General features: G+C 40.2%; 1 protein-coding gene across 1 annotated transcript; it reads left to right on the forward strand.

Moving 5' to 3' along the window:
• The first annotated feature begins 1,422 nt into the window (after positions 1–1,422).
• On the forward strand, positions 1,423–25,568 carry LHX8 (LIM homeobox 8). Its single transcript, XM_037132825.2, has 9 exons — positions 1,423–1,509; positions 3,388–3,474; positions 3,862–4,023; positions 7,707–7,828; positions 9,841–10,061; positions 10,583–10,686; positions 15,573–15,668; positions 21,240–21,423; positions 25,210–25,568. Exons 1-9 carry the CDS (start codon positions 1,429–1,431, stop codon positions 25,284–25,286), a joined length of 1,134 nt encoding a protein of 377 aa, XP_036988720.1. The 5' UTR covers positions 1,423–1,428; the 3' UTR covers positions 25,287–25,568.
• The last annotated feature ends 85 nt before the right edge of the window (positions 25,569–25,653 follow it).

Genomic DNA, 25,653 nt, shown 5'->3' on the forward strand with positions numbered 1-25,653 from the left:
GTGAGAACTGAGCAAAAAAGAAAACAATGGCGATAGGAAAATACTCTAAGGACCCTCGTTTAAGAGAAAAGTGTAATCTGGGAAAAAGTAGATTCGCAATCTTCGGTTAGATCGGCTCACTTCGCGGGGAAGTCTGAATCCCTGCTCCCTGCCCCTCCTCTCGCCCGCTGCCGACGGTTTGGAAGAGAGTACACGTCCATCGCTCTCTTCCACAAAGACCAGGCACAGCTAGGAGATGTGTGTATATACGGTATATCCGTCTAATTGGAGCAACATCGCATGATTTTGTGAAAGGCCTTTTGGAAACAGACTAAGTATTCTTGTATTACTTATGGTCCCCAAGTTCGCTTTGCTTTGTTTCTTATAAAGGGAAAACTGGAAATAAAAATTATTGTTAAATAGTATCATCAAATTCTCCTTCGTACACTTAGTGAAGAAGTAAAAGTTATACTATAAAGAAGCCATCTAGACCAACACATCCTCCAATCCTAATCATAATTAAGGTATTCTGGAGACCAACCCCTCCCTCCACAAACCCTCAGCCAAAAATTGAGGCAGAACCTGACCGCATGAGGGCTTAAATTTTTGTCTAGGTCAAGATGAAAGAGCAATACTCTTTGCCTTGTCGCCTTGGTTTCAAGTCTATTCGTACTCATTAGCTTTTGCGCTGCCCAAATGTTCCCTGTTTCAATGAGAAAACTTTGCAAAGGGAGCGCCCTCCGCTAGATCAGTTCGCCCCCGGCTGCCCCGGCGCGTCCGCGCTGCTCCGCCCGCCCGCAGAGCCACGCGTTTGGGGGGAATGACTAGAAAGTCCGAGTCGTCCAGACCGCGGCCTCCCCTTCGGCTTGCTGCGAAGCGAGATGTAACCTGAATCTTTGTTTAGGTTTTGGTTGGGAAGCGAGAATTAAAAAGCCACGGCAAATGCAGAGAGCAATTTTTTTTTCCAAGTCAAAAGTTAACAGGGCCTCTCCCAGTGGTTTTTTTTTTTTTTTTTTCTTTAATACTGAATCCGGAGTAAGTTGGCTAGTCCTGATAAAGATCTTAACAGGTAGAGAAGGCGGGTTTTCTTGAAGGAGGTGAGACTATTCCTCCAGGAAAAGACTCCCGCCCCCCCGCCCCCCATACACTTCCCTCCCTTTCTGCGAGGTTCCACCCTCTGGAAAACAAACTTTTTTTTTTTTTCCTTTTCTTTTCCTGGAGGGATAGACCTCAGCGAAGTTGGGGGGTGGGCGGGAAATCTTAAGAAGAGTCCACCCGAGAACGGCCGCGGCCACAGCGGCCTCCCCGGACGGAGAGTGACTCGCCGCGTTCTTCCCCTGCTCGGCGTCCGCTTTTATTCGAGCGCCGGGGAGGGGGTGGGGGGCCGGCGGGCGCGGACAGCCTCTGACCCTCTGGAGCCGGTATGAGATAAGCAGCCCCAGCAGTGCCATGTATTGGAAAAGCGATCAGATGTTGGCGCGTAAACGAGAAGAAAAGGACGTGCCGCAGCTGGCAGTTCCCCCCGAGAAGGTGAGCGAGCCGGCGCCGGGCCGGACCCGCTGAATCGCAGTTGCCTGTAAACGCAAGCTGTTGGGGCTCCTAAACGAGGTTCAGAAATTACCTGTAACTGCCTCATCTTCAGACCTGGCTTTTTTTTTTTTTTTTTTGTTACGTAGTAGCGTTAGTCGGTAATCATTGCCTCCCTCCCCACAAGCTCACTTAACCTGAGGCATGGATTTGGAGACTGTAATTTGGGAGCCGAAGCCTCGAGCCTAAGGCGCTCTCGGGTCCATGTGAGTCGTGTTTTTGTTCTATTTGCCGAGGCGATCGTGGCGGTTGCGGAGAGAGGCAGAGGGGCGGGAGGGCGGGAGGGCTGTCGGGGGGACCCGGCGGAGGCGCGGCTGCTTCCACCCGCGGGCGCGGGCGGGCCTCCGGCTGCGGGGCGGGCGGGCCCAGAGCGAAAACGGAAAGACGCGTAGCGTCGCGAAGGCCTTCGGGCGTCCCAGGGCGGCCCCGAGCGCTATTTTACTTAAAATTCCAAAAGAAGCAAACCCCGGGGTACGAGTCACCCGTGGGTTGAGGGAGTGGGGAAAACTGGCCGGCTCTCATCTCACTCCCGAATAAGGACCCAGGAGAGCCTCTCGTTTCCAGTTAGAACATCAGCTGCAGCCTGTGCGTGCCCCACATCGGGTCCCGCTGACTTTGACTTTGCTCCGACGCTGGCGAGGAACACCCGGCGAGCACAGGGCTTTTCTGCCCAAACCCCGCGTTGGCGAGGACTCGGCCCCCGCGGCTGCGCGGGGTCCCGCGCAGGGAGCGTCCCTGCGGGTCCGCGCTGAGGCCCGGGCGCTGCGGCGGTTCAGCGAATCCCGCCCGGGGCTGCCGGCGGGAGGGACGGCGGGGGCCGCGGGAGCGCCCCCTCCAGCATCCCGCCCGCCAGCATCCCGCCTGGCACCGCGGCCGGAGGTTTTGTAAAAGAAGGCAGAAAACGCCCAGAGAGGCTGCGTTTTCGTTTAACAACAAAACTCCAGCGAAGGCTTGCAAACACTTGAGTAATGTGCGTTGTTGCTTTAAAACATTTTGACCGAGGTTGGGTGAGATTTTTTTTTAATGGCACAAATTAAATTCAGCTGGATATTTTCCATTATTCCGTACGCTTTTTGCGCTGGTTAAAAATAATCCTTTAGTAGCTCAAATGTTGACTTACTGAGCAATAAGTGGCAATTTACACCTTAAAGAAACGAGTGTAAATCACTCGCAGCTCTAATTGCTGCAAGTTTACGAAAGAGCTGCTGGCTCGATTTAATCTGAAGCATTTTCATTCAAATTGTCATCGGAACAAGCACCAGGCGGGATTTATCCCGCCGTAATTAGCTTTCAAGTATCCTATTAAACCTCTTCACCTTTCGGGCTATCCAATTCAAAAAGCCCCCTTAAAAATGTCTTGCTCTTTTAATTGAGGTTATTAAAGAAATCAAGTTTCTTTCCCCATCCCCTCCTCAACCCTCTTTTCTTCTCTCCCACCCTGCCCCTTCCCCCTCGCGCACCCCCTTTAGCCCCGCGATCCCCGCACCGCCGTGATTGACGTCTGGAAAGAAAATGCTTTGTGCCGGGAAGATTGTTATTAACTTGTTATCCCCGGCAGGGGGGCGGGGAGCCGACGTCCTCCGGTGAGAGCTGGGGCGCCGGAGCCCCGAGAGCTCCGCGCCGCGCCGCGCCGGGCGAGCCCTGGGCGCGCGGGTGGCCGGCCCGGGTCGCGACGCCGGGCCGAGGAGCCCTGACGGCCGCACGCGCGGCCTGCGCGCCGGGGCCTTCATTAGCCCGCCCGGCCTGCGGGAAAGCCGAGGCTCCGGGCCGCGTGTGCGGGTCCGGACTTCTCGTCTGTTTCTCCCCCACTCCACCCCGCAGTGCCTGGGGCTCATGTCGGAAGAGTGCGGGCGGACTGCTGCCCTGGCGGCCGGGAGGACTCGGAAAGGCGCCGGGGAAGAGGGACTGGTAAGTGGGGAGCTACCGGGGGCGGCCGCGACCGGCCGCGCGTGGGCGGCCGCCCCGTGCTCCGTCGCGGCCCCGCTGGCTCTCGCGGGGCGGGTGGGGAGAGGGTTGGGGCGGGGCGGCCTGCGGGGCTCGGCCGGCCGGGCGCGCTGGGCAGGGTTCGGGGCGTCCCGGGTCCTGGAGGTCGGGGGTCGCGGCCCAGTGGGTGGCGCCCGGAGCGCGGACTCTGGACTCTGGGTGACCGCGAGGAGAGAGACCCCACGAACTGGGCGGGAAGGGGTGCTGGCTGCGAGAGAAAGGGCGCGGAGTCGGTGGGGGCGCCCCGGAATCCGCGGGGCGGGAGCGGGAGGGAGCGGGAGCCGCCGCGACCTCGCCTTTGGCTTCCCGCAGGTGAGCCCCGAGGGAGCGGGGGACGAGGACTCGTGCTCCTCCTCCGCGCCGCTGTCCCCGTCGTCCTCGCCCCGGTCCATGGCCTCGGGCTCCGTCTGTCCCCCTGGCAAGTGTGTGTGCAACAGCTGCGGCCTGGAGATAGTGGACAAGTACCTTCTCAAGGTAGGGAGCAGCCGCTGGGCCCCTGGGGTCGCCGGGAAAAGAAAAGTTTCTTTCCCCCTCTTTTCCACTCAAGTTCTCGCTTGAGGTTGTAGACTTTTCAAGGCAAAACAGACCAATCAAGGGCAACGCCTGCGGTGGGAAGGGCAAGGGAAGAAATCCTACAGTCCCCCGAATTTTTGCAAAACAGCTTTTGGGGGACAGGTCACGGTCTGGAAGTGCCGATGCCCCGGGTGGGTGCACTGGGGTCAGCCCCCGACTCGTGGAGGAGGAGCGGGAGTGGAGAACCCCTTCTGCCGGCTCTGAAACGCCGTCCTGCCTGATTCTTTTCACTGAGCCCCGGCTTAGGTAGCGTCTCCCCACCCCCCATAACGCCCGCGCGCCGGGCCTGCTTTGGAGAGTCCCAGGTCGGTGTATGCGGACCGATTCCCCTTTGCAGAGTCTCTTTTGGGTGAGGACCACTCTAAGTGCTGCAACGGCTCTTTTTGGACAGAATGTTAACACAGTCTTGTGTTTATTTACAAAGGAAAAGTCCCTAGGAACATTTAAATACAAATCATTTCAGTATTTTGCTCCTCTCATTAAGGTTTAATACTTCAAGGCCATCCATTGCTTTTTTTTTTTTTTAATATTATCTCCGGTGCTTGGGGGGAAATGGAAATTGATGTGAGTTTATGAAGATAAGAAAAAAGCCTGGTAAGAAGTGCTTCCAGTGGAGGCGTGAGAGTAGATTGTCTGTCTTAATTTATTTGTTTTACTCGTCTTAAAACAGTGTGGGGGAGTTCTGGAGTCTAAGTTCTGGCAGGCCACCGTTCTTCATGTCATTGCCTGCAGGCGCATGGTCCCCTGTGTCTTAATCCTAACGCTCTGGGTTTTCAACTTCAATACCTCTTTAAAACCACTATTTAAACTAATGATCTCTCCTACACTGAATTAGTAGCAAACCAGTTCACTTTCTCTTTCCTCTCCACTAACCCCCCCACCCATTCCAGTTTTCAAAAGAATTAATTAGGGAGTGTATGAGTTTGAAGAGCAGGTTGGTGGGGTTCTTCAAATGTCCACCTCAATGTACAAAGCTGCTTCATCTGTAAAGTGGAAATGATACCCTATAGATAAAACCCAGATAAAGCACCAAAAGATGTTTTGGTAAAAACATTAAAAATGACTTGAGTTAATCTTTATTGACTAGTAATTCTTAAAGTTGACAGATTAACTGGCTTTCTCTTCAAATCTAAATTCTAAGAATCTCCTTTCAATGCTTCTAGACCTGGGCTTTTAAAAATATTTGAAAATCATCTTTTGGATCAAAAGTAGCTCATTTTCAACACTTCCTCTCAGTAATTAGCATACTGTTTAAGAATGTTTCTGAAGGGATCTAGGAAGACTTTTAACACTTCATAGCAGAGAGGATATAAAAAAACTTTACTGTACAATGACTTTTAACACACCCTCTGAAATAAAGTAGTTTCTAGTATTCATTTTGTATATGTTAAAATGTTTGTATATTGTTACATGTTTGTATGACATGGAATATCCAAGTTATCTGACCTGTCCTTAGTAACAGGGCTGGAGTCCTCCCAGGGAGTCCTCTACTTTAGTCATATTCTACTTTCTTATCCATATTAGTATGTTAGCTTCAACAAAAGTTTATTGCTATATGATTATATAAAAATTCTAAATTCTTAACTTTTTCCATTTTAATTCCTTATTCATCCAGATAAGTTTGAACTCACATCACTGGTAAAAAAAAAAAAAAAAAGAAAAAAGAAAAAAGAAAAAAAGTTAGACCTAGTACAGTATTTGAGGCTATAATTTTTAATATAGAAAAACACCATATCGTGAGGCAATTAAAATGGAGTTAGAACCAAAAAGCACAAGATGAGGTAGATGTATATCTATTGCTCCACCCAGTACTCCAGTGCCCTAGAGTTTGGGTGGTTTTCTGCCCTTGCATACATACACTTGTACAGACTGAGTCAGCATCAGCCATCAGGGACGGCTGTAATGCTTCAGAATTTTCTCTCTTCACCTTAGTTTCCTCCCTGGAGAGGAAATGAAAGGTGAAAGAGGATTTTTATTGTTGTTGTTGTGTATCGGTTTGTTTGTTTCTAGTGAACTTTGAGGAAATGTGAAAAATCAGGCTCTTAGATCTGGCTTCAGAGGGTTCCAGGGGTGGTCGTGTAACTCTGCCCTGAAGCCTGAATCTACCTTTGCTTCCAAAAAATAAAATAAAAACGGGCTAGATAAGATGGAAATGCATCAGAAGGCCCTACTTCTAATTTTAACTTCACTGGAGTCATTTGTAGAAAAAAATAGAAGGTAAATATATCTATTTTCAGGACAGTATTCACCATTGTTAATATTTTTTATTCTTTGCTATTTTACTTGTTTTCTTGTAGAGTAAACATGTACATTTTTTGTAACAAGAGCAATTTCTTTTTAAATTTTACCAAAAGAGGTACATAACTGTGATCGGAAGCCAGTGAAACTTTTTTTCCAGCTTCGAAGTACCTTTTATCTTTCATGAACAGTAGTGCTAATCTGATAGAATTTTTGAACAGTTGATCTTTATTATAAACTAATGTAGCAAAGGGCATATTTCACAATTTACCATGTTTCCAAATCATTTAATTCTCATTTTAGGCATTTAGATCCATTTTTAGTGTGTAACTTTTGTTTTTGTATAATGTCAATTTCAAATGTCTCTGCTGTTCTCTTACATGAAATTTAACTAAGCATAAACCTCGTTCTCCAGTCAGTGTAGTGAGAGCAAACTTCAGGAGCCTGCATTCCAGGCAGGTTCAGTCCACTCCACATCTATTTTTGAAGGCTTATACTGTGATGGCAACTGTTTAAGGTGAGGGTAATTATGATGTGTTCCCTGAACTGATGATATTTCATAGTCCTACTTAGGAAATACAAAGTGCTGTGCTGTATTAAAGCACCATTTTCTGCCTCATTTCTTGAAGTATAAATGACAAGCCACAGTGCTTGGGTGCCTTTTTAGAACTACTTATAATTAGATTTATTTTTTTCTCCAGTAGCCAAATCATTAAGTAAGGTTAGCAATACTTCAGCCCTTGATCCCATTACTCAGTTTGGAAAGGAGCTGGGGCTTCTGCCACATCGACATTTAAATCTACCTTAACATTTATCTTTTGTAAGCAAAATGGATTGTCTGGCTTCTTTACAACATAAGGATCTTTAAAAACTTCATTTTCACTGTCTTTCTCTCTCATTTTAAGTGGTGTACAATTTATAATAATTTGGCCAAAAATTAGATTGTGAAGTTACGGGGTTTCACTTCTTTAGCTAACAACATGTTTCATGGTGGGAAGAACTTCGTAAAAGAAAAGATAAACCAATATATAGGACTTCGAAGTGTTCAACAACAATTTTTGCTGTGTTCATAGAAGTTCCATTTTTTTAAAATGACGTCTTCAAAGAAATTTAAAAAAAACATTTTAACACAAAATGTACAATATGTTATTGTCATTTTTCTGGTTTGGTCTAAGAGAATAGATCTACACACATATTTATGTAAATGGCACCTTTTAGATGGAAGCATTCAGAGTGTGTAGTAAAATAGTAAGGGGCCAACTTTTTAAATCGCCTAACACACAAAACCAGTGGATATCCTCTTAAGTCTCAGAATGGTTTCTCATCCTGCCCCCTTTCCCTCGCAGGTGAATGACCTGTGCTGGCACGTCCGGTGCCTCTCCTGCAGTGTCTGCAGAACCTCCCTGGGAAGGCACACCAGCTGTTACATCAAAGACAAAGACATTTTCTGCAAACTTGATTATTTCAGGTACATTGTGACTTTTTGTTTCAGTCAGTCGATATTCCAAGAAATTATTACACAAAGAGAGTTTTGTAAATAGGCTTCCTTTTCCAGTTTTATTTATGGAAGCCCAGATCTTTTTACATATTTCAAAATAAGAATGCTTCATATTTTTGAGGTATATATGTGTTAAACCAAATAAAATAAGCGTGCTTATGTGTTTTACAACAGTATACAAAACTCATTTAAAATAATTATTCCCACTTTAGCAAATGAAAGCTCTAGGTCTTAAAAACAGGGACACACCTTTGCTCTGCATAGGTATAAAGTATGGGATATAAGATGACTTCCTGTGACAAAGCCCCTTGTTTGGGGGAAGGGTAAGAGGAAATAACTATGGAGGGGGGAAGTCCAAGTTCTGTTTAAGCTTTTACCCATTTACTGTAGAGCGATCCCTAGTTACACACCTATGAAATGCCTGCAGATTGCAACTGATAAACCCAATCAGAATTGACTATTGCATTATGAGAAATACACCAAATCTAATTAGTCTGCCTAAAAATCCTGTTTCTTTGCCTGTTCTTTGACCTTTAGTTTGTCAAATTATATTTGCCTAAGATATTAAATGCAACATTTTCTGTGTGATCTCTTTGTAATTATTTAAATGTGCAGTTTTTCTAGTATAGTTCAATTCTTAATGGATAGCTATCTAGATATTGAAATCGAAAGTCATTTGAAAGCCTGACTTTTAAAAATTGCCATATTTTTTCTTATGTGCATTTCCAAATAAAGAAGAATGTTCATTGTGAAATTGGGAAGTTAATATTATATAATGAAGTTTATAATACTAATTATGTTGTTTATACTCAATTTCAAAAGCTGATTTCAGGGAGTTTAATGATTGATTTGAATAAATTGCTAGGTAATTTAAAACACTTCATGAAATCCGGAGTCCTTTATTTTATGAAGTCAAGAATTTTATAATTACCAAAAACTTATATTTCTCATCAGATACACTCTTCATTTCCTCAAAAATAGTAGCAATGTGCCTTGTGTTTTACTTAGGATATATTAAACTTAATTTTTTAGGTAATCCAAAGACTTGTAAGATTTTGTTTCAGAGGCTTGTTGAAGGTCTAGTTCCTCAGGACATGTTTATACTCCATATTTGATCATGTTCTGAAATATTTTTAGATTTTTTTCAGAATTATTTTTTAAAATGGTAATACCTCTAAAGAAATATTCATGAATAGATAGACACACGTCCCCAGACTGACGTGTACATGCCGAGCCATGATAAAGATTTTGAAAGAGCACATGACAAAGAGTGCCCAGTCACTTGGACTGAGAGAGAAAAGATATATTTGTATATGGCATTTTGTTGTGATTAATCTGCATTTAATGTTCAGATGTGTGTTCAGAACTTTTAGGTAGTATGACCCCTCTTCTGTGGTTAGCAATGCAACAGTTTATTCACCTAAGGACATATTGGAGTTTTTCTTCCTTTCCTTCTTCCCAGTGTGAACAAGCTCTGTTTTTCTGGTTCTTTGATAATATCAGTTTCAAATGTTTAAATGTTTTAACTTTTAAAAAGACATGTAAAGCATTTTCTACTTAGCTTGGTTTTAAGAAGTCGTTTACAACTTCAGTGGTATGCTTTTGAGCTTTTAGGTTTCAGTCTGTAGTGTGCGTGTGTTTGTGTTGTATCTTTTGTCTTGGGTAATTTGAAATGCACTGATATTCGTGACAAGAGAGATACTGAAACATTTCATTTACTGTAAAAGGAAAGAATCCAATCTTTGTTTAAAGTAACAATGAGAAGTTTCTGATTTATAAATTGGTTTGAATTATGGCCATATCTTATCTTGATTGCTCACCATACTGACTTTTAGAAAAATAATTGATTCCTGTTTTATTTTCAAAAGATTTAAATACTTAGCTCAGTCCAGTGAGTAATGTAATGCATTAGTTTAATCTGGAACTGATGAATATTTCACCAAGCGCTCAAATTCTTACCTCCCTTCCTTCTATTTATGCAGAAGGTATGGAACCCGCTGCTCTCGTTGTGGGAGGCACATCCATTCTACTGACTGGGTCCGGAGGGCCAAGGGCAATGTCTATCACTTGGCATGCTTTGCCTGCTTTTCTTGCAAAAGGCAACTTTCCACAGGAGAGGAGTTTGCTTTGGTGGAAGAGAAAGTCCTGTGCCGAGTACATTATGATTGCATGCTGGATAATTTAAAAAGAGAAGTGGAAAATGGTAAATATATACTTAAAATACTTTTGAGTCTTTTGGAACAGTGAATACAGGAATAAAAACAATTTTTCCTTCAGGTCATTTGAATGCATTATTTTGTGCAGTGTAATTGTGGTAAAGCTCATTAAGCACTTGACTGTTTGTGATGGTGTCCATCTGTTTATTTGCAGGGAAGGCCATGCTGTGTGTATTAGCAGTGTGCCATGTTTTTAGTCAACAGCCTTGCATTTAGGATCTGGTTTTGCTTTTGGTACCAGTCATTTCCCTGTCTTAGCCTTCCTAAGGATGAGGCTTAGATGTGCACTTACAACTTTCTGTACTTGTTACTAAGTATTCAAACCTACAAATGGAAGATTATTTCTGCAGTATTTTCTAGTGTGTTTAAAAACTTGACTCAAGGGGTTTGGCAATCTAGAAGATGTATACAATTTCACTCCCAGCCAAAAGATGCAAGAAGCCTGTTATTGTATGACTGGTAGGCCCATCTGTGTTACAAACATGTGTGGTGTGTTTTTTAAATATAGGTAATGGGATTAGTGTTGAAGGCGCCCTCCTCACAGAGCAAGACGTTAATCATCCAAAACCAGCAAAAAGGGCCCGGACCAGCTTTACAGCAGATCAGCTCCAGGTAGACATGACACTGAATTTATAATTTTTGAAGCCCCTACCTACCAAAATCAACCAACCAACCAACCAACCAACCAAACAATCAATCTCTATGTTGTCTAAAATGATTTTTATGTTTTCAAAAAGGCTAACCTGTGCTTTTTCTGAAAAATACCTTGGTGAATGTATGAACTAATACTTTTTGCCCTAAAATATTGATCAATATTCCCAGAGTTATATGTACAAACCAGTCATTCAGACTTTGTTTTCTGGGTTCTGTTGGCATTGGTATCAAAGTGGAACCAAAATGTTTGTCTTTCCTGACTTCCTGATAAGATCACTTTAATCCTGGCATTGATGTTACTACATATAATTGTGACAGAAGACAAAATATTTGGGGACTCAACAAAGAGAGTCATACAGTGTGGGTGTGGGTCTATGAGCCACTAATCTGTGAATCTTTTTAAAAAGCTGCAATGAGTCTTTCAATGGACAAGATTATTCATTTTCTGAGAAGGTTGATTATGTCCCCTGAAAAGGGAGGGATTATTTTCAGTTTAGCTGCCCTAAATATAATTGTCATGGGTTTGATTTATGTAATTGTCAAAAACATTATTATATAATTACTCCTTGCATTATATTAAAATCTACACATGTAATGGTTCTTTTTGGCATTTTTTTCAAAAGATAAAGTCATGTTTTCTAAAAGATTAATGTGGCTGAGGTATTTTATATTAAGCTAAAGTGATATTTATTGAGCACCTGCCATCCACTGCTGGGTGCTCTATACATTGTAGCCATCTTAGCTCAGACTTTAAAAGGACATTTATACCATGTTAACAAATAAGTGCAAGTAATTTTTGAAAAATCACATACAATATTCTAAGACCTGCCAGTATTTATGATGAATACAACTGTTTCAAGATAAGAATTTTTATTTTGAGAATGATTAAGAAAGAAATCTTGATGGGACACAAATATTCCAACCTAACTTAACAGTATTGGAAGGCAATTTAGAATTAAAACCTAAAGCTGTTCTGAAGATTTTTCAAGTGAGTATTTTAAATTTCTTAACTTAGTCATGGAATAAATGGTCAATAAGTAATAAATGAAAGCTAAGGCATTGGAAAGAAATATCTCTGTTCGAGCCCCAATTTTCTGGGTACTTTATAGCAGATTATATAAAGCCCTAAATTAGAAGATATGAGTACCTGTAAGAGACCTGGCAGAAAATGCCCAATACCTAAAAGATGTGTGAGAATAAGTAAAGGACTGTATAAACATAGAATCTTTAATTTAAAAAAATATTGTTTTTTAAATTTTTATTTATTGGTTTTTAGAGAGAGGGGAAAGAGAGAGAGACACACACACACACACATCAATCTGTTGTTCCACTTACTGATGCACTCATTGGTTGTTTCTTGATTGATTCTTGTATGTGCCCTGACTGGGGATCAAACCAGCAAACTTGGTGGATCAGGATGATGCTCCAGTCAACTGAGCTACCCAGCCAGGATCATTTACTGTTTTTTAAATAGGCCATTCTCATAAGGGCTGGCTATGGTTTTAATTATAAAACTGATTTGATGTAGGAATTTATTATTAAAATTATAATTATGAAAATTCGAAGTCACATTAGGTACATAGACAATCTCATATATGAAGATAAATACTAATTAATAAAAAGGGAATCATATTTGTGGTGGACTTCGTGTGCCAAGTCATATGATAGGAATTTTCTCTACATTATCTCTTTTAACCTTTACAACAATTCCTTGATGTAGGCCACCTCACGCAGAGGTGCAGGGACTTCCCTCAGGGTAGAGGGCCAAAGCAATGCGAGAGAAGAGATTTGGACCTTCTCTCCACACGCCTGGTCTTCTCTTTTTGTGTGGCGTCTCTGGGCCTAACAACACTCCACGTGATGGTAGTAGCAACAGCTAGAACAAGAGTGAGATTCTGAATCCTGCAAATAGCCTTATAGTTTTAACTGCAAATGTGCACAAACTATTTATTTCACCATGCTTCATGAAATGAAAATGTGCTGTGAATCATGTTTTTTAAAAAACTTACAATCATAAGTTTTGAAAAATGAAAGCGGAAATGATGTTTTCAAAGCATGTTCTCACTTATTCAATACTTATTAGTACGAGTTGACTGGAACAAATGAGACACGAGCCTTGTCCTCAAGTGGTTCTTTATAATTTGGGAATCTGGGATAGCTGTAGATTTTTTAAAAACTTGAATAATTATATTTTGCCAGAAGCTTTAATAAATCAAGTGATGTATCCTCATTTTCAAATTGTCCTACCTTCAATAAAATAATAAAATAGGGTGATGATCAGTAAGTCAAGACTATTCATGGAGTACCTGCTTTAAACAGGAGAGTTAAAATGAGAGGAATAAACAAGATAATTTTTTTTAAAATTCTTCTTTAGAAACCTATGGAAGAAAAAGTAGTTTCCCTTTCTTTAAAGATTTTATTTATTTATTTTTAGAGAGGGGGGAAGGGAGAGAAAGAGAGGGAGAGAAACAATGTGTGAGAGGCTTGGTTTCCTCCTTCATGTCCCCAGCCCCCAACTGGAGACCTGGCCCTTGACCCAGGCATGTGCCCTGACTGGGAATTGAACTGGCAAACTTTCAGTTCACAGGCCAGCACTCAGTCCACTGAACCACACACCAACAATGGCAAGAAAAAGTAGATTACTACTTACAATGTAAAATACTGCTTTCTGTTGCCACGAATATTTCAAATATTGTCTCACTTGTAGAAATGATATTTAAGAAATTTCAGCTGATATTAATGGTTTGCTTATTGTATTTGGATGCATTTGCCTAATGATTACGTGCTAGGGTTAGCACATACTTCAGTCTACTTTCAGGATGAGGTAGTCAGCTGCTACTATGCAGAATCATGACATTTCTGGCAGAATTTCTGGCCTTAAAAATGATGTGTGTCTCTAGAGGCTTACTCCTTGACCATTTTAAAAGAGCTCAGAACGGAAGTAGGTTGGGTTTTGACATCATTAGCGACAGGAGAATAATAAAACTGAGTTAAAATGGGAAGTGTTTTTATTGTGTGTGAGACTAAACATTGATAAGTACATCTTACTTTTCCTTTAGCACAGTCCAATCCTAAACCATCCGTGATGATTCAAATTTTGCCTTATTTTTTGATGAAAAACTGCCTTATCAAATGTAATTTGGTTTCATTATTAAACTTGTGAATTTGAAATACCTTTGTGAAAAGCATGCTGTTTTTGTCCTATAAATGATCACTCGTGGTTCTGAAAGCAAGTGCTTTTCTTCTTCAAAATTAAAAAGCAAAGACAGTCTTCTCATTGTTTTTTCTCCTTGCAATTTCCATGCTCAGGCTTCTATAAATACAACCGTATTTGCCTATGAAATAGCACATGTGAAGCAGGAAAGGAAGAATGAAGTGAACTAAGTGAGATGATAAATTTTTAGGTTGATTCTACCCACTTTTTAAAGCAAAAATACGTGTGCTATTTACAGAGAGTGCGTGGGCATAGTTGGACAGGAAGCCAGGAATACCTTATCCTGGAAGAGTCACTCATCAGAGAGAACTTATCTGACAAACATATAATTTGTAAACCTCTTAAGTTTTCCTGGAACAGCTTCGGTGTTTTTTCACCACACTGTCCTCAGATGTTCTTCACATCATCAAGTTCATTATGTCACAAACACTATTGACAAGAAGGGGGACATGAAGACCGAGACTTTCCCTTTGCCCTCAGGAAACTCACTCTCCACTAAGGAGAGCTAGACTTGCCGGAGAGATTTTAGCTGTGCTGTGAGTAGTGCGGTGGCAGAAGACAGTGTCACAGGCAGATCATAGCGGAGGATGGAATTAGTGTCGCCTGCTGCACATGGTGTCCAGACTAGCAGAGCAGGTCTTTAGTTGGGCTGGTTGCACCACCTCCACCCCATGCCCATGGACATGCAAAACCATGTTGAATGCCAGACTCTCTCTCTTATTCTTTATAATACTCTCTTTATATTTTATAACACTTCCCTCATTGACTGACTTTTAACTAATAAAATACGAATATCTCACTTGATACCTCTGGTTAACCTTTTCTGAAAGAATCCAAAAACCTTAGCTTGTGTTTGTATTCTGGTCCTCCCTCCCTCTCTTCCTGCCTCTCACTTAACCTTGTGTGTTATTGGCATGTCTGTATCTTTCTCCTGGGAAGTTGAAATCAGGGACAGTTTTTCATGGGTTACTGTCTCATAGAACTTAGCACAGTGGCTCCAATATGAAGGTTCACATCAGAATCACCTGGGGACTTTTTAATATATAGATGTTAGATTCCAGGGAACTCTCCTTCACTGAGCTACTGGGTGTCTCTTTTTAAGGTCCCAGACATTCCTCTGCACAGTGCAAGTGCTCAAAACAATTAATGAAGGAATGGTTACAATTCCGTGGAATACATTCATTGCCCTGTGTGCCATTTGTAGACTAAAAATAATGTGGGGGCCTTAAATCTGTTTAGCTCAGTAGAGACTGGAGATAGTAGTGATGTGATTTTTGTATTTTAAAAAGTTTTCTAATGCTAGCACTTTTTAACAGAATGGGAAAAAACAGTAAATAGACTTAATACTATTTATGCATTTTGTTTGTAAGTTGAAAGAATGGAAGGAAAGAAAAATTGAGAGACAAGCTTTTTATATTGCAACTCATGATTTTTAAAAGATCTTAACATAGCAACTTGTATGTAAATTTATAAAATATACATTCTTTTCATTTATACATATTTCCCCATATTGATCTTCAAGTAATAAAATACAGGTATCCAGTTTTCTTGCATGTCTTCTCTCCAGTCATCAAAATGCAGAAAATTTATTATTTTTAGCCACTCACTACTCACATTTTTTAAACAACAGGTTATGCAAGCACAGTTTGCTCAGGACAACAACCCAGACGCACAGACCCTCCAGAAACTGGCCGAAAGGACAGGCTTGAGCAGGCGTGTGATACAGGTGATTATTTTAACTATTAATTAAGAGATACTAAATTTCTATTCTAGGTCTTTATGAGTGTGCATTGTTTTGTGAAGACTTGTCAAAGCATTAGCTTGTCATTATAGTTTTCTTCACACTCTAAATAATTTTTAAAAAACCCTGATAATTAGCCTGCTTGACCTGGGCTATCATTTGTTAAATGATTTATTGTACAAGTTACTTCATTCAGAGTGACCCTGAGATCCTCAGGCTAAAAAAGACAACTTCAGTTCCAAGCTAGATCTGATTCTGAGGTCAGTATTTTTTTTTATTTCACCGTGATTATGTGTGTGAGTGTGTGTGTGTGCATGTAAGGGGTGTTGACGGCTTTTGTATAAAGGTCTAGATAGAGTAATCTGAACAAAGCTAGGGACGGTTGAGTAAGAGCAAATTTATGTTTGCTGATTACGGAAGCAGAAGTTGTTGGAGCTGAGCTTGGAGGGGCCTGGAAAGGTAGAGTTCTTTCCTGAGCAGGAGAAAGCCATGATATGTAGTTTTAGGAAGGAAAGTTTGGTGGCAGTGCATGGGAAGAATCGGAGTCGGGAGAGGATAGATGGAGTTAGACAGAGTAGTTCGGATGTCCAGGAAAGTAGTAATTTCGAAACAAAACCTAAGTGGTGTAGTGGCCTGGGATTTGAGAACCATTCTATGACTGTGCAGTGAGGGCAGGTGCTGGAGGCCAGAGAGCCAAGAAAAGGACCAGACACTGTAACAGGGAAGCAGAGGGAAGTCAAAAGTGATTCTGAGATTGAAAGTCAAAGTACTCAAGGAAATGGTGCTATGAACAGAAACAGTAAGATCAAAATAAAGTAGTTTTGTAGCTTGTAGGGAGATGGATTTCCATTTCTCTCTGCTAATTACACAATAATGGTGCCATCAGCAAATAAACAGTATTTTCAAGAATGAACAGAACTCAGGCAAAAAGACCTAATGCTACAAAACTGGATAAGACCCTTTACAAAAAGATTATGGACAGGAAAGAGTGAAGAACGGATCTTAGGGAGAGAGCAGGGTAAGAGGTGCTGTTGGAGTGAGAATCAGGAACAGCAGGTGTGAATGGGTGAGTTGGAGGTAGGAGCATCTTGGAAGGTGAAGGAGTGAGCTGAGGATGAAGATTGTCAGGTTCATCTGGGGAGATCAGGGAAATAGAAAATAATTTTAAATAACATTCAAAGCTCAAAAGATTAAGGAATTAATGCAAGCAGAATCTGGTCTCTGCAAGGCAATGCAGGAAAATAGATTTCACTCATGACATAGAACTTTCTCAGTAGGAAAGCCTACAAAAATGTCATGGTCTTCCATTGAAGGCAGAAAGTTTCCTATGCCTGGAAGTGAAGCTTCCTTCTTCGCTGAGGTCACTCAGACACAATGGGCTGAGGCTTCCTTCTAATCTGAGACTCTGTAGCAGCTGTCAGATTCATGACTACTGTGTCTTCTGAGACATTTTCTGATTCTCTGAAGAAGCAAGGACCTCAGATAGACATCTCTTGTGTAATATCCATGTATTTCAGTCTCCAGTGCTATGAGCAAGTCAACTTGATTCCACACCCCAGAACTTGGAGAATATATTTATTGTTGGATGGTGGCTTTTAATATGTGAGGATTGAAGGAGGTGGAGAGGGGTGGAGGAGGGTATAGAAGGAATACATGTGATGGAAGGAAACTTGACTTGGGGTGGTGAACACACAATACAGTATACAGATGATGTGTTGTAGAATTGTGCACTTGAAACCTGTGTAATTTTGTTAACCAGTATCATCACCCCAGTGCATTCAATAAAAAGGAAAAATACACGAGGATTGAATTTAGATATTTTTGATAAGATAGCAGAGGAAGGAATATCAGCATGCAAATATGTGTACACAGGGTGGCATACTCACAAGTATAAACCTATGTTTTCCTCACCCAGTATATTATTTGTATAAATACATGTGTATACATAATTTAAATGTATAGTTCTTCACAGTATTTTTGAAGAAGTAGTAACCATGATCTACTTGCCCAGCCTACTTCCTAGCATTGAGCATATGCTTCACAGAAGTTAAAGAGTTTTAATGATTAGACCTTGATTCAAATATGCAAATGAGGTTATATGCAAAGATTAGGTAGAAACAATGGTCTGACACACAGAGACGAGTCTTCTCTGTGTCTTCTTACTGAATCTTCTTAAACATTAGTAAGATTGTCACTGTACTAAAATCATAAAATAAAAGTGGATGATTTACTTTCAACACTCTTCACCTGGATAAAGTCACTATTCACATACCCTTTCAGATAGGCAACTATGTAAGTTGTGTACTCCACAGATAAAGGGTAAAAGAGTGCTCTTTCTTTCAGTCACTATTCTGGGAATACCTTTTCGTATTAAGAGCTGCATCATTTTTATTGCTGCACCTGTTGAGCATAGAATAATTTATTTAGTCTCTTTCCAGATTTTTATCACATAAATGCTTCAGTGAGCAACATTGTACACATACCTTGTGTGCTCGTTCCATTGTTTTGATAGGATAGATATGTAGAAGTGGGATTGTTGAGTCAAAAATGAAGCATTTTTAGGGCCTTTAACTGATAGCACAGAAATCACTTTCAGAAAGTTTCTATCAGTTTATTCTGCCAGGAGCTGTTTATGAGAGTTCCTCCTCCCCAACCCTGTGAGTCCGAAGTACTGCCATTCTTTAACATCCCTTCTGGTTCGATAATCAGAAAATGGCCTTGTTTTTATATTTTTTCATTATCAGGGAACTTTAACAAATTTGCTTATTTTGTCATTTTATAAGTTGTTTTTTGGTCCACTTTTCTATTGATTTGTTTCTTTTCTCACCATCTTACTTTTACTGATTTCTATTTTCCATGTTAATTTTTATAGTTTTATCAATTTTATTTTTTCCCCATATGGAACTGTTTATATTTTTATATGTTCAGACTTTTCAGTATGTTTTCTCATAGCTTTGGCCTTTTTCTTTAACATGGTTTCAGTTATTTACACCTCCACTTTATTGGAATTGACTATTGGTTAATGTTGGGTAGGAGTTTTTCTATACTTTTCCTCCCAAATGATTACCTAGATTTCTTATTTTTCTATTTGTTTAATTTATTGATTTTTTTCTTGTTCTTCCACTTATTTATACATTCATTGGTTGATTCTTGTATGTGCCCTGAGCAGGGATCAAACCTGCAACCTTGGTGTATTAAGGCAACACTCTAATCAACTAACCTACCCAGCCAGGTCTACCCAGCTTTCTTAAATCAGTATTCTGCTTTCTCAGTAACTTAAAATTTCATCTTTTCATACACTAAGTTTTTATATTTGACTTTTGGACTTCCAAAGAGATTAATTTTATGCATTAGTCTTTTCTTTTTGCAGAATGTCTACATGGCCTGCTTTTAGCTTATATAGTTTACAATATGGAACTCAAAAAATTTTAAGTATATTGCTTAGAAGAAATTTTAACTCTTGTTAGAGGTTTGCAAAGAAGAAGGAAGAAATTCTGTCAGTGAGGAGAGTCAGAGGACTTGTGTTTGAATTCTGACGCTAGGGAGCCCTCATGTCAGAAGTTATTTTCTGAAGTCTGGTGTCCTTAGCTATACTTTACTGTACAAATTACATGACACTTTGTGTTTACAAACCTCTCTCTGCTGATTGATTGCCTGTCTGATTTGTCCAAGGAGCTTTCTGAATCAGCATTAAGGGAGTTATTTCGCTGTTTATGTCATGCCTTCTTTATATTTACTTCCAAACTCTGGGCTTTTTTAAAAACAACTGCATAGGTCCCACCCTATATATAATCTACTGGACACATAAGATACTTTCAAGAAACTCTGGGAACCCCAGTGTTACGGGTGTTAGGTTGTACTCAGTTCTCTGGCTGTATGTCTTCTAGTTGCTGCTCAGGAAAAGGCAGGTGGCGGCAGGTTTCTTTCATCAGTTGAAGGATGTGTGAGTGCATCTTCTTGGCTGGGTGGGTGACAGTAGTGGCATACGGAGCCTGTGGAGAGGGCTGTGGCCGGAGACTTTGGGCATGGTCTCTATATAGGTGTCTAGGAGTCTAGTGCTCCACATTCCCGAAGAGGGAGAAGGCTGTGCCTTCCCCCTCCTTTTCTTTGATGTGTGCCTAAGTCTTGTTCCTGAAACATTCCTTGGTGCTTCCTTTCAGCCACCTGCTCAGGGCTGCACATTATTCATTTTTTAATGCTTGTATTTATTTATTTTTAGAGAAGGAAAGGGAAGGAAAAAGAGAGGGAGAGAAACATCAGTGCCTCTCTTGTGCCTCTCACATGCCCCCTACTGGGGGGACCTGGTCCGCAACCCAAGCACGTGCCTTGACTGGGAATTGAACAGGCAGCCCTTTGGTTTGTAGGCCAGTACTCAATCCACTGAGCCACACCAATCAGGGCCATTATCCACTTTTATTTAGTTAGTTTTAAACCTTTCAGTTTATATTTTACCAGTGCTCTGTTTTTGAATCCCGACGGCAGGGTGTGTCTTAGAAATGAAGCCACATTTTTCATATAAACATTTTTGCAGCTTCCTTCATTTCCACATTGTTTAGACTCGATTCTCTTTTGCCAGCCTGGGGCAGAGAGAGACTTATGCCCCCAGCCTTTCCTTGACCTTTTGCCCGAAACGCCAATTTTCTTATCTTAGTTTCCTTAAAGTTTTTATTCCTCCACTTCTCATGACGGAATTGTTGGGACGATGGCATGTAAATGCTATATTATTTTAGCAGAGTAACACTCTACAGTTGAGTTTTATTTTATGGTATGGAGTTGAAACACAGGCAGGTTTGTTGCTGGAAGCATTCTGGGCAGTGTAATCATACCTATCGGACCTGGATGTAAAACTCTGCTTGCCCTGAATTTGCTCCCTTTATTCCTGGGGAAGAGTGGACAAGCCAGTGGTTAGTGCTTCACATTTTGTGAGCTGTTTCACCAGTGTTCATATTTTATTCTTCTTAAATATTACTGGGTTTTTTGCTTATTATAAGCCTGACTTTAACATGCTTCCCAGGGAACAGACTATGTATTCACCTGGACAAATCGAAGCCAGCAGGTTAAAATGTGCCTGGAATAACTGAATCAAGGTATTTGTAGAAAGCTTTACATTCTCAGTAGGGATTTTAGTCATTTGAAAAAGAGATTTGAAATAAGTCCGGCAGGTGTCTAAGAACACATTTAGTAGTGTATTTTTTTCTGAAGTTCTGCTTAAAAGGCTCTTTCTGTTTCTCTTTTTGTCCCAAACACTAGTAGTAAAATCAAGGAAACTTTTTTGGAGTTCTCGAGGCCCCTTCCTTTTTTTATTTTAGACGATGCTGATTTAGTATAGAATTGGTTTTTAAGTAAATCTTCAAGTAGTTATTATTTGAGTGAAGGAAATGACCATTGGTATTTGCATGAAATTATTTCTCTTCTGTCTACAGACCTTTTCAAAAGCTTACTTAGACTTACGCTGAGCTCGTAGGGGAGAGTAGCTGAGGTTGCACCCTTTTTAAACTGAGTTGTATGTGCTCAGGAGCTGATATGTGACATGGCTACATTGCTTCTCTCCCTCAGGTGTGGTTTCAGAATTGTAGAGCGCGCCACAAGAAACACGTCAGTCCTAACCACTCCTCCTCTGCCCCAGTCTCTTCTGTCCCGCCCTCCAGGCTGTCTCCACCCATGTTAGAAGAAATGGCTTATTCTGCCTACGTGCCCCAAGATGGGACGATGTTAACTGCGCTGCATAGTTATATGGATGGTAGGTATCCTAACATTTAACAGCTGTCTCCCAAGCAGTCAATAACGGACAACTTCTAGTATTAGACCACTGATGAGATTCACTTTTTGAAGTATTACATCAGTCGCAGCTGAAAAACATTGTACGAGGTTTAGTAGGGAGCAAAACTACCCAAACATTCTTATTTCTGTGACTGTATTTTGAGGGACAAGTTTAACACTCACTTTACAGCAAAAATACAAATAACGACTCTTAGTGCTTGATTTCTACTTAGGAAAGAAATGTTTTGTTTGTTTTTTCACCTGATGAATATTTAAATAATTTATTTTCCTATGGTCAGAGAAAATATTCACACTCAGATTTTTAGATTGGAGTTGACTTAGTTTTGTTAAAGAAACTTTTTTATTGAAATAAACATACATATAGTAAAGTGCACACATAATAAATACACATGATAAATTAATAAAATGAACATATCCATGTAAATCCCACCCAGATGAAGTAGTAGGCCATAACTAGCACCCAAAGCCTCTCTCATGTCCCCTCCCAATCATTATCTTTTTCCTCTAAAGTAACATTGTCTTGACTTCTAAAATCATGTTTCAGTATCGCCTTTTTGTGAGCTTTATGCAAATTGAAACCCACAGAAATGTATTCTTGTGTGTCGTACTTCTTTCAACTACATTGTTTATGAGTTTCATTTGTATCGTTGCAAGGATCGGAGATTTGTTGGTTTTCATTGTTGTATGGAATTCTACTGTAGGAGTACACCACAATTTACCCACTTTCCGGGTGATAGACATGCGTGCTGCTTCCAGTTTGGGCTTTTATGAAATGCTGCTGTGGACTTTATGGTGATTGCCTTTTGGTGCACATTAATTCACACTTCTGTTTGGTATGTACCTAAGAATGGAACACAGGGTCATAGGCTACACATATATTTAAATTTTAGTTGATTCTGACAAACCGTTTCCCATAGTGAGTGAAGCAGTGTTCACTTGGACCAGCAGCATATGCAAGTTCAAGTGTTCTATATCCTAACACTGGACGTGGCGTGACTTCTCAATTTTAGCCAATTGATAGTTCTGTAGTGCTATCTCATTACTTTAATTTGCTTTTCCCTCAGTGACTGATGAAATGGAGCATTTTTCATTGGGCATCTTTATATCTTTTTTTTATAAAAAGCCTATTTATATGATTTTTCTACTGATCTATTGGCTTTTTTTTCTTGATTGGTTTTCATTCTTGCTATATTCAGCATATAAAGTTTTTTTTTAAGATTTTATGTGTTTCAAATGCTTCCTCCTGTTCAGTGGCTTGCCTTTTCCTACTCTGTTAAGAGAATGTTCTGTTGAGTGCCAGCTCTAATTTTAATGTAGTTTGTTTCATCAGTTTTTTCCTTCATGGGCAGTGCTTACCTGTGACTGTTCAAGAAATTGTCCTTACTCAACAATAATGATATTCCTGCAGTATCTTCTAGAAACTTTTGGCATTTAGGTTTACAGTCCATCTGGGATTGAATTTCGTATGTGATGTGAAATAAAAAATAAAACCTATTGTTATATTGTTGAAAATACTAATTTCCCAGCTGCTTTGTAGCACAATATTTGATATAAATCAAATGTCCATATGTGTCAGTTTTATTGGTGTACTTATTATATTAATACCTAGTTGTTTTAATTATGCTAGGCCTAAAGTTCTTGATATTCAATAGTATAAGTCTTCCTATTTCCTTGTTATTCAAGTCTGTTGCATATCCTTTACCCTGAATTTTACCAGCTGTCAATTTCTACCCGTCAAAAAGGAGAACAATTGAGATTTTCTACAATCTATTGTAGGAAACTACCATCCTAAGTAGTTCCTAAATAGTTCCTAAAACTATTGTAGGAAAGACTGGGTAATAACTGTCTTTCACATTATGAACATTGTGCTTTTGTTAAGGTCATCTTCAAATGTTCTTGCATAGTCTAGTGACCTTGTACATCTTCTGTTAGGTTTATTCATAAGTCTTTGTTCCGATGGATGCACTTGTCGCTGATATTTCATCCGTATGTGGAAATATAGGTTGGCAGCTATCTTTTTTCATCACTTTGAAGATATGATAACATTTTTTTCTGACTTCCATTGTTTCTGTTGTTTAAAATATGGATAGTTAATTAGCCTGAAACCACTTCATGGTGAAGTCAGCGTTGGTCTTACTTTTGCATCTCTGAAAGCAAATGTCTTTTTTTCCTCAGCATTTCTCTTTGTGTTCACTTTTCAGTTTTACTATAATGTACAGTACTAGAGATGCTTCTTCAATACCTGGTTTGTTGTTTCTGCCCTTATAAAAAATTTCCTATTGTCCAGCCTTTTGACCTTCCATGCTTTAGTTTAGATATTCCCTTCTAACCTTTCAGTTCACTAATTCACTCACTCTCTCTCTCATATGATGTAAAACTCGTCCATCGAGTTGTTAATTTTAGTTCTTTTAACTCCAGTTTTAGAATTTACATTCCATTCTTTTATACAATTTCAACTTCCAAGCTGAAATAATCTATTTTGTCATTTTGTTCCTTAATAAAATTGTTTTATTAATTATCATTATGAAAATGTCCATGTATGATAACTCTAATACCTGGGTTTTTTGTGGGTCTATTCTACTGTTTTTGTTTTTTCCTCTTTCTTTCCAGTCAAGCCATGTATTCTCATTTGCCTTGTTATTTTTTTATTGTACTTCAGATATTGGGCATGAAAGACTAGAAATAATTTGAGGTTCTGGGTAATAACCTTCCACCAGAGAGGATTTAGTTTTGCCTTTGGCAGGGAATAGGCTAGGGGAAGATGAATTTAATCCAATCAGGCATCCATCCTCAGGGGTGTGGTGTGTTTCTGGGTTGCCACAACTTAGATTTGGCCTGTTAAGCTCCCGAACAAAGCCTGTGTTGTTTATTTTGTTTCTGTCACTTTTAACTATGGCATCTCTTCAGCACTCCCTGACCTTTTATATTTGTTTTCCACCACCCTGCCAAAGTCTAACTCCTGAAAACTCTGCTGTACATCTCAGCCTCTCATGCATTTATTTTAAAATCATCACTAACCTAGGGAAAAGTAGCCTCATTTTGTCTCTCTCCTCTTCTTGGAGTTGACTACCTTGGTCTCTTTCATATGCCTTCAGACAAAATTTAAAAATTTTGTCCAGCTTTCCTATTTGCTCTCAGAGGGAGTTTGTGTTTGAAGCAACGTAGACCTTGCTGGGGGGGGAATCTTCATTTTAGGTTAAATAAAAAACTAGAACCTGTATCATTGCAATCATTTACTTAATGCTAGTACCAACATTGGGTGTGCTCACATGAATGACTGTTGCGTTGCCTGAGTCCAATGTGTTTTGCTCTATGTGTAGGGAAGAGGCAGTTAAGCATTCATAAGTGAGAATTTGGGAGGTCATCCTATCTACAGACACCTTCATATGAAAGCTAGCGACATACATATTTGCAGACAAAGCTCATGTGTCTTTCTAGGGGCAGGGTAAAGTGCAGTGAATGGGGTATGGATGGAGGACAGTAAAGTGGCAGAAGCTGTGGCACAAAATAAAGATTTAGGGGTGAGCCATTCCTAGATTCCCATTTAATAATATACTCATGATGTTGAATAAGTTCATTCTTCTGCTGAGGTCAGTGGAATGAATGTAGCTTGGTGTCCTCAGCTATAACAAGTAATAAAAGCACATTAAAGCACATTGCCTTGGATTGTTTTTATTTGTTTTGTTTTTAAATCAGTTTTACTCACCCTGCAAAACTGATCCACAAATTTCTTTCTATTTTATAGCTCATTCACCAACAACTCTTGGACTCCAGCCCTTGTTACCCCATTCAATGACACAACTGCCAATAAGTCATACCTAATTTCTGTTTTCAGGGATAGAAAGGATTATGGATATAAACTTGTCATTTATTATGTATAAAATACCATTGAAAAGATTAGTGAATTTTTTATTTAACACCCAAAGCATTTCCAACATCACTTTGCTGCCCAGGTATGTATCTACAGTTGGCCTGCAAGACACTTTTATTGATTTTTCATTTTTTGTAAAACTTATGTTTACAAGAAGAAAACAAGTCAAAACTTTTTTTTTGTATTGTCTGGAAATAGTTCACTCTAGTGTGTATCTGTTAATTTATTTGTCATCAAAAGAGCACTTTGCCTAAAAGAAAGGACTGACAAGTGTGCAAAATGTTTACAATCCTTTGTGAAATTGTAGTTTATCATTAG

The sequence above is a fragment of the Artibeus jamaicensis genome, unplaced genomic scaffold (genome assembly GCF_021234435.1).
Source record: "Artibeus jamaicensis isolate MK-2021 breed Jamaican fruit bat unplaced genomic scaffold, CSHL_Jam_final scaffold_1019, whole genome shotgun sequence".
Classification (NCBI taxonomy): domain Eukaryota; kingdom Metazoa; phylum Chordata; class Mammalia; order Chiroptera; family Phyllostomidae; genus Artibeus; species Artibeus jamaicensis.

What these genes read in the sequence shown, in the direction of transcription:
- LHX8 (XM_037132825.2), top strand. Translation starts at nt 1,429, where the DNA reads ATGTATTGGAAAAGCGATCAGATGTTGGCGCGTAAACGAGAAGAAAAG. An exon ending in TGGACAAGTACCTTCTCAAG is followed by an intron (nt 4,024 to 7,706) that starts GTAGGGAGCAGC and finishes TTTCCCTCGCAG; the next exon opens with GTGAATGACCTGTGCTGGCA. An exon ending in TGCAAACTTGATTATTTCAG is followed by an intron (nt 7,829 to 9,840) that starts GTACATTGTGAC and finishes CTATTTATGCAG; the next exon opens with AAGGTATGGAACCCGCTGCT.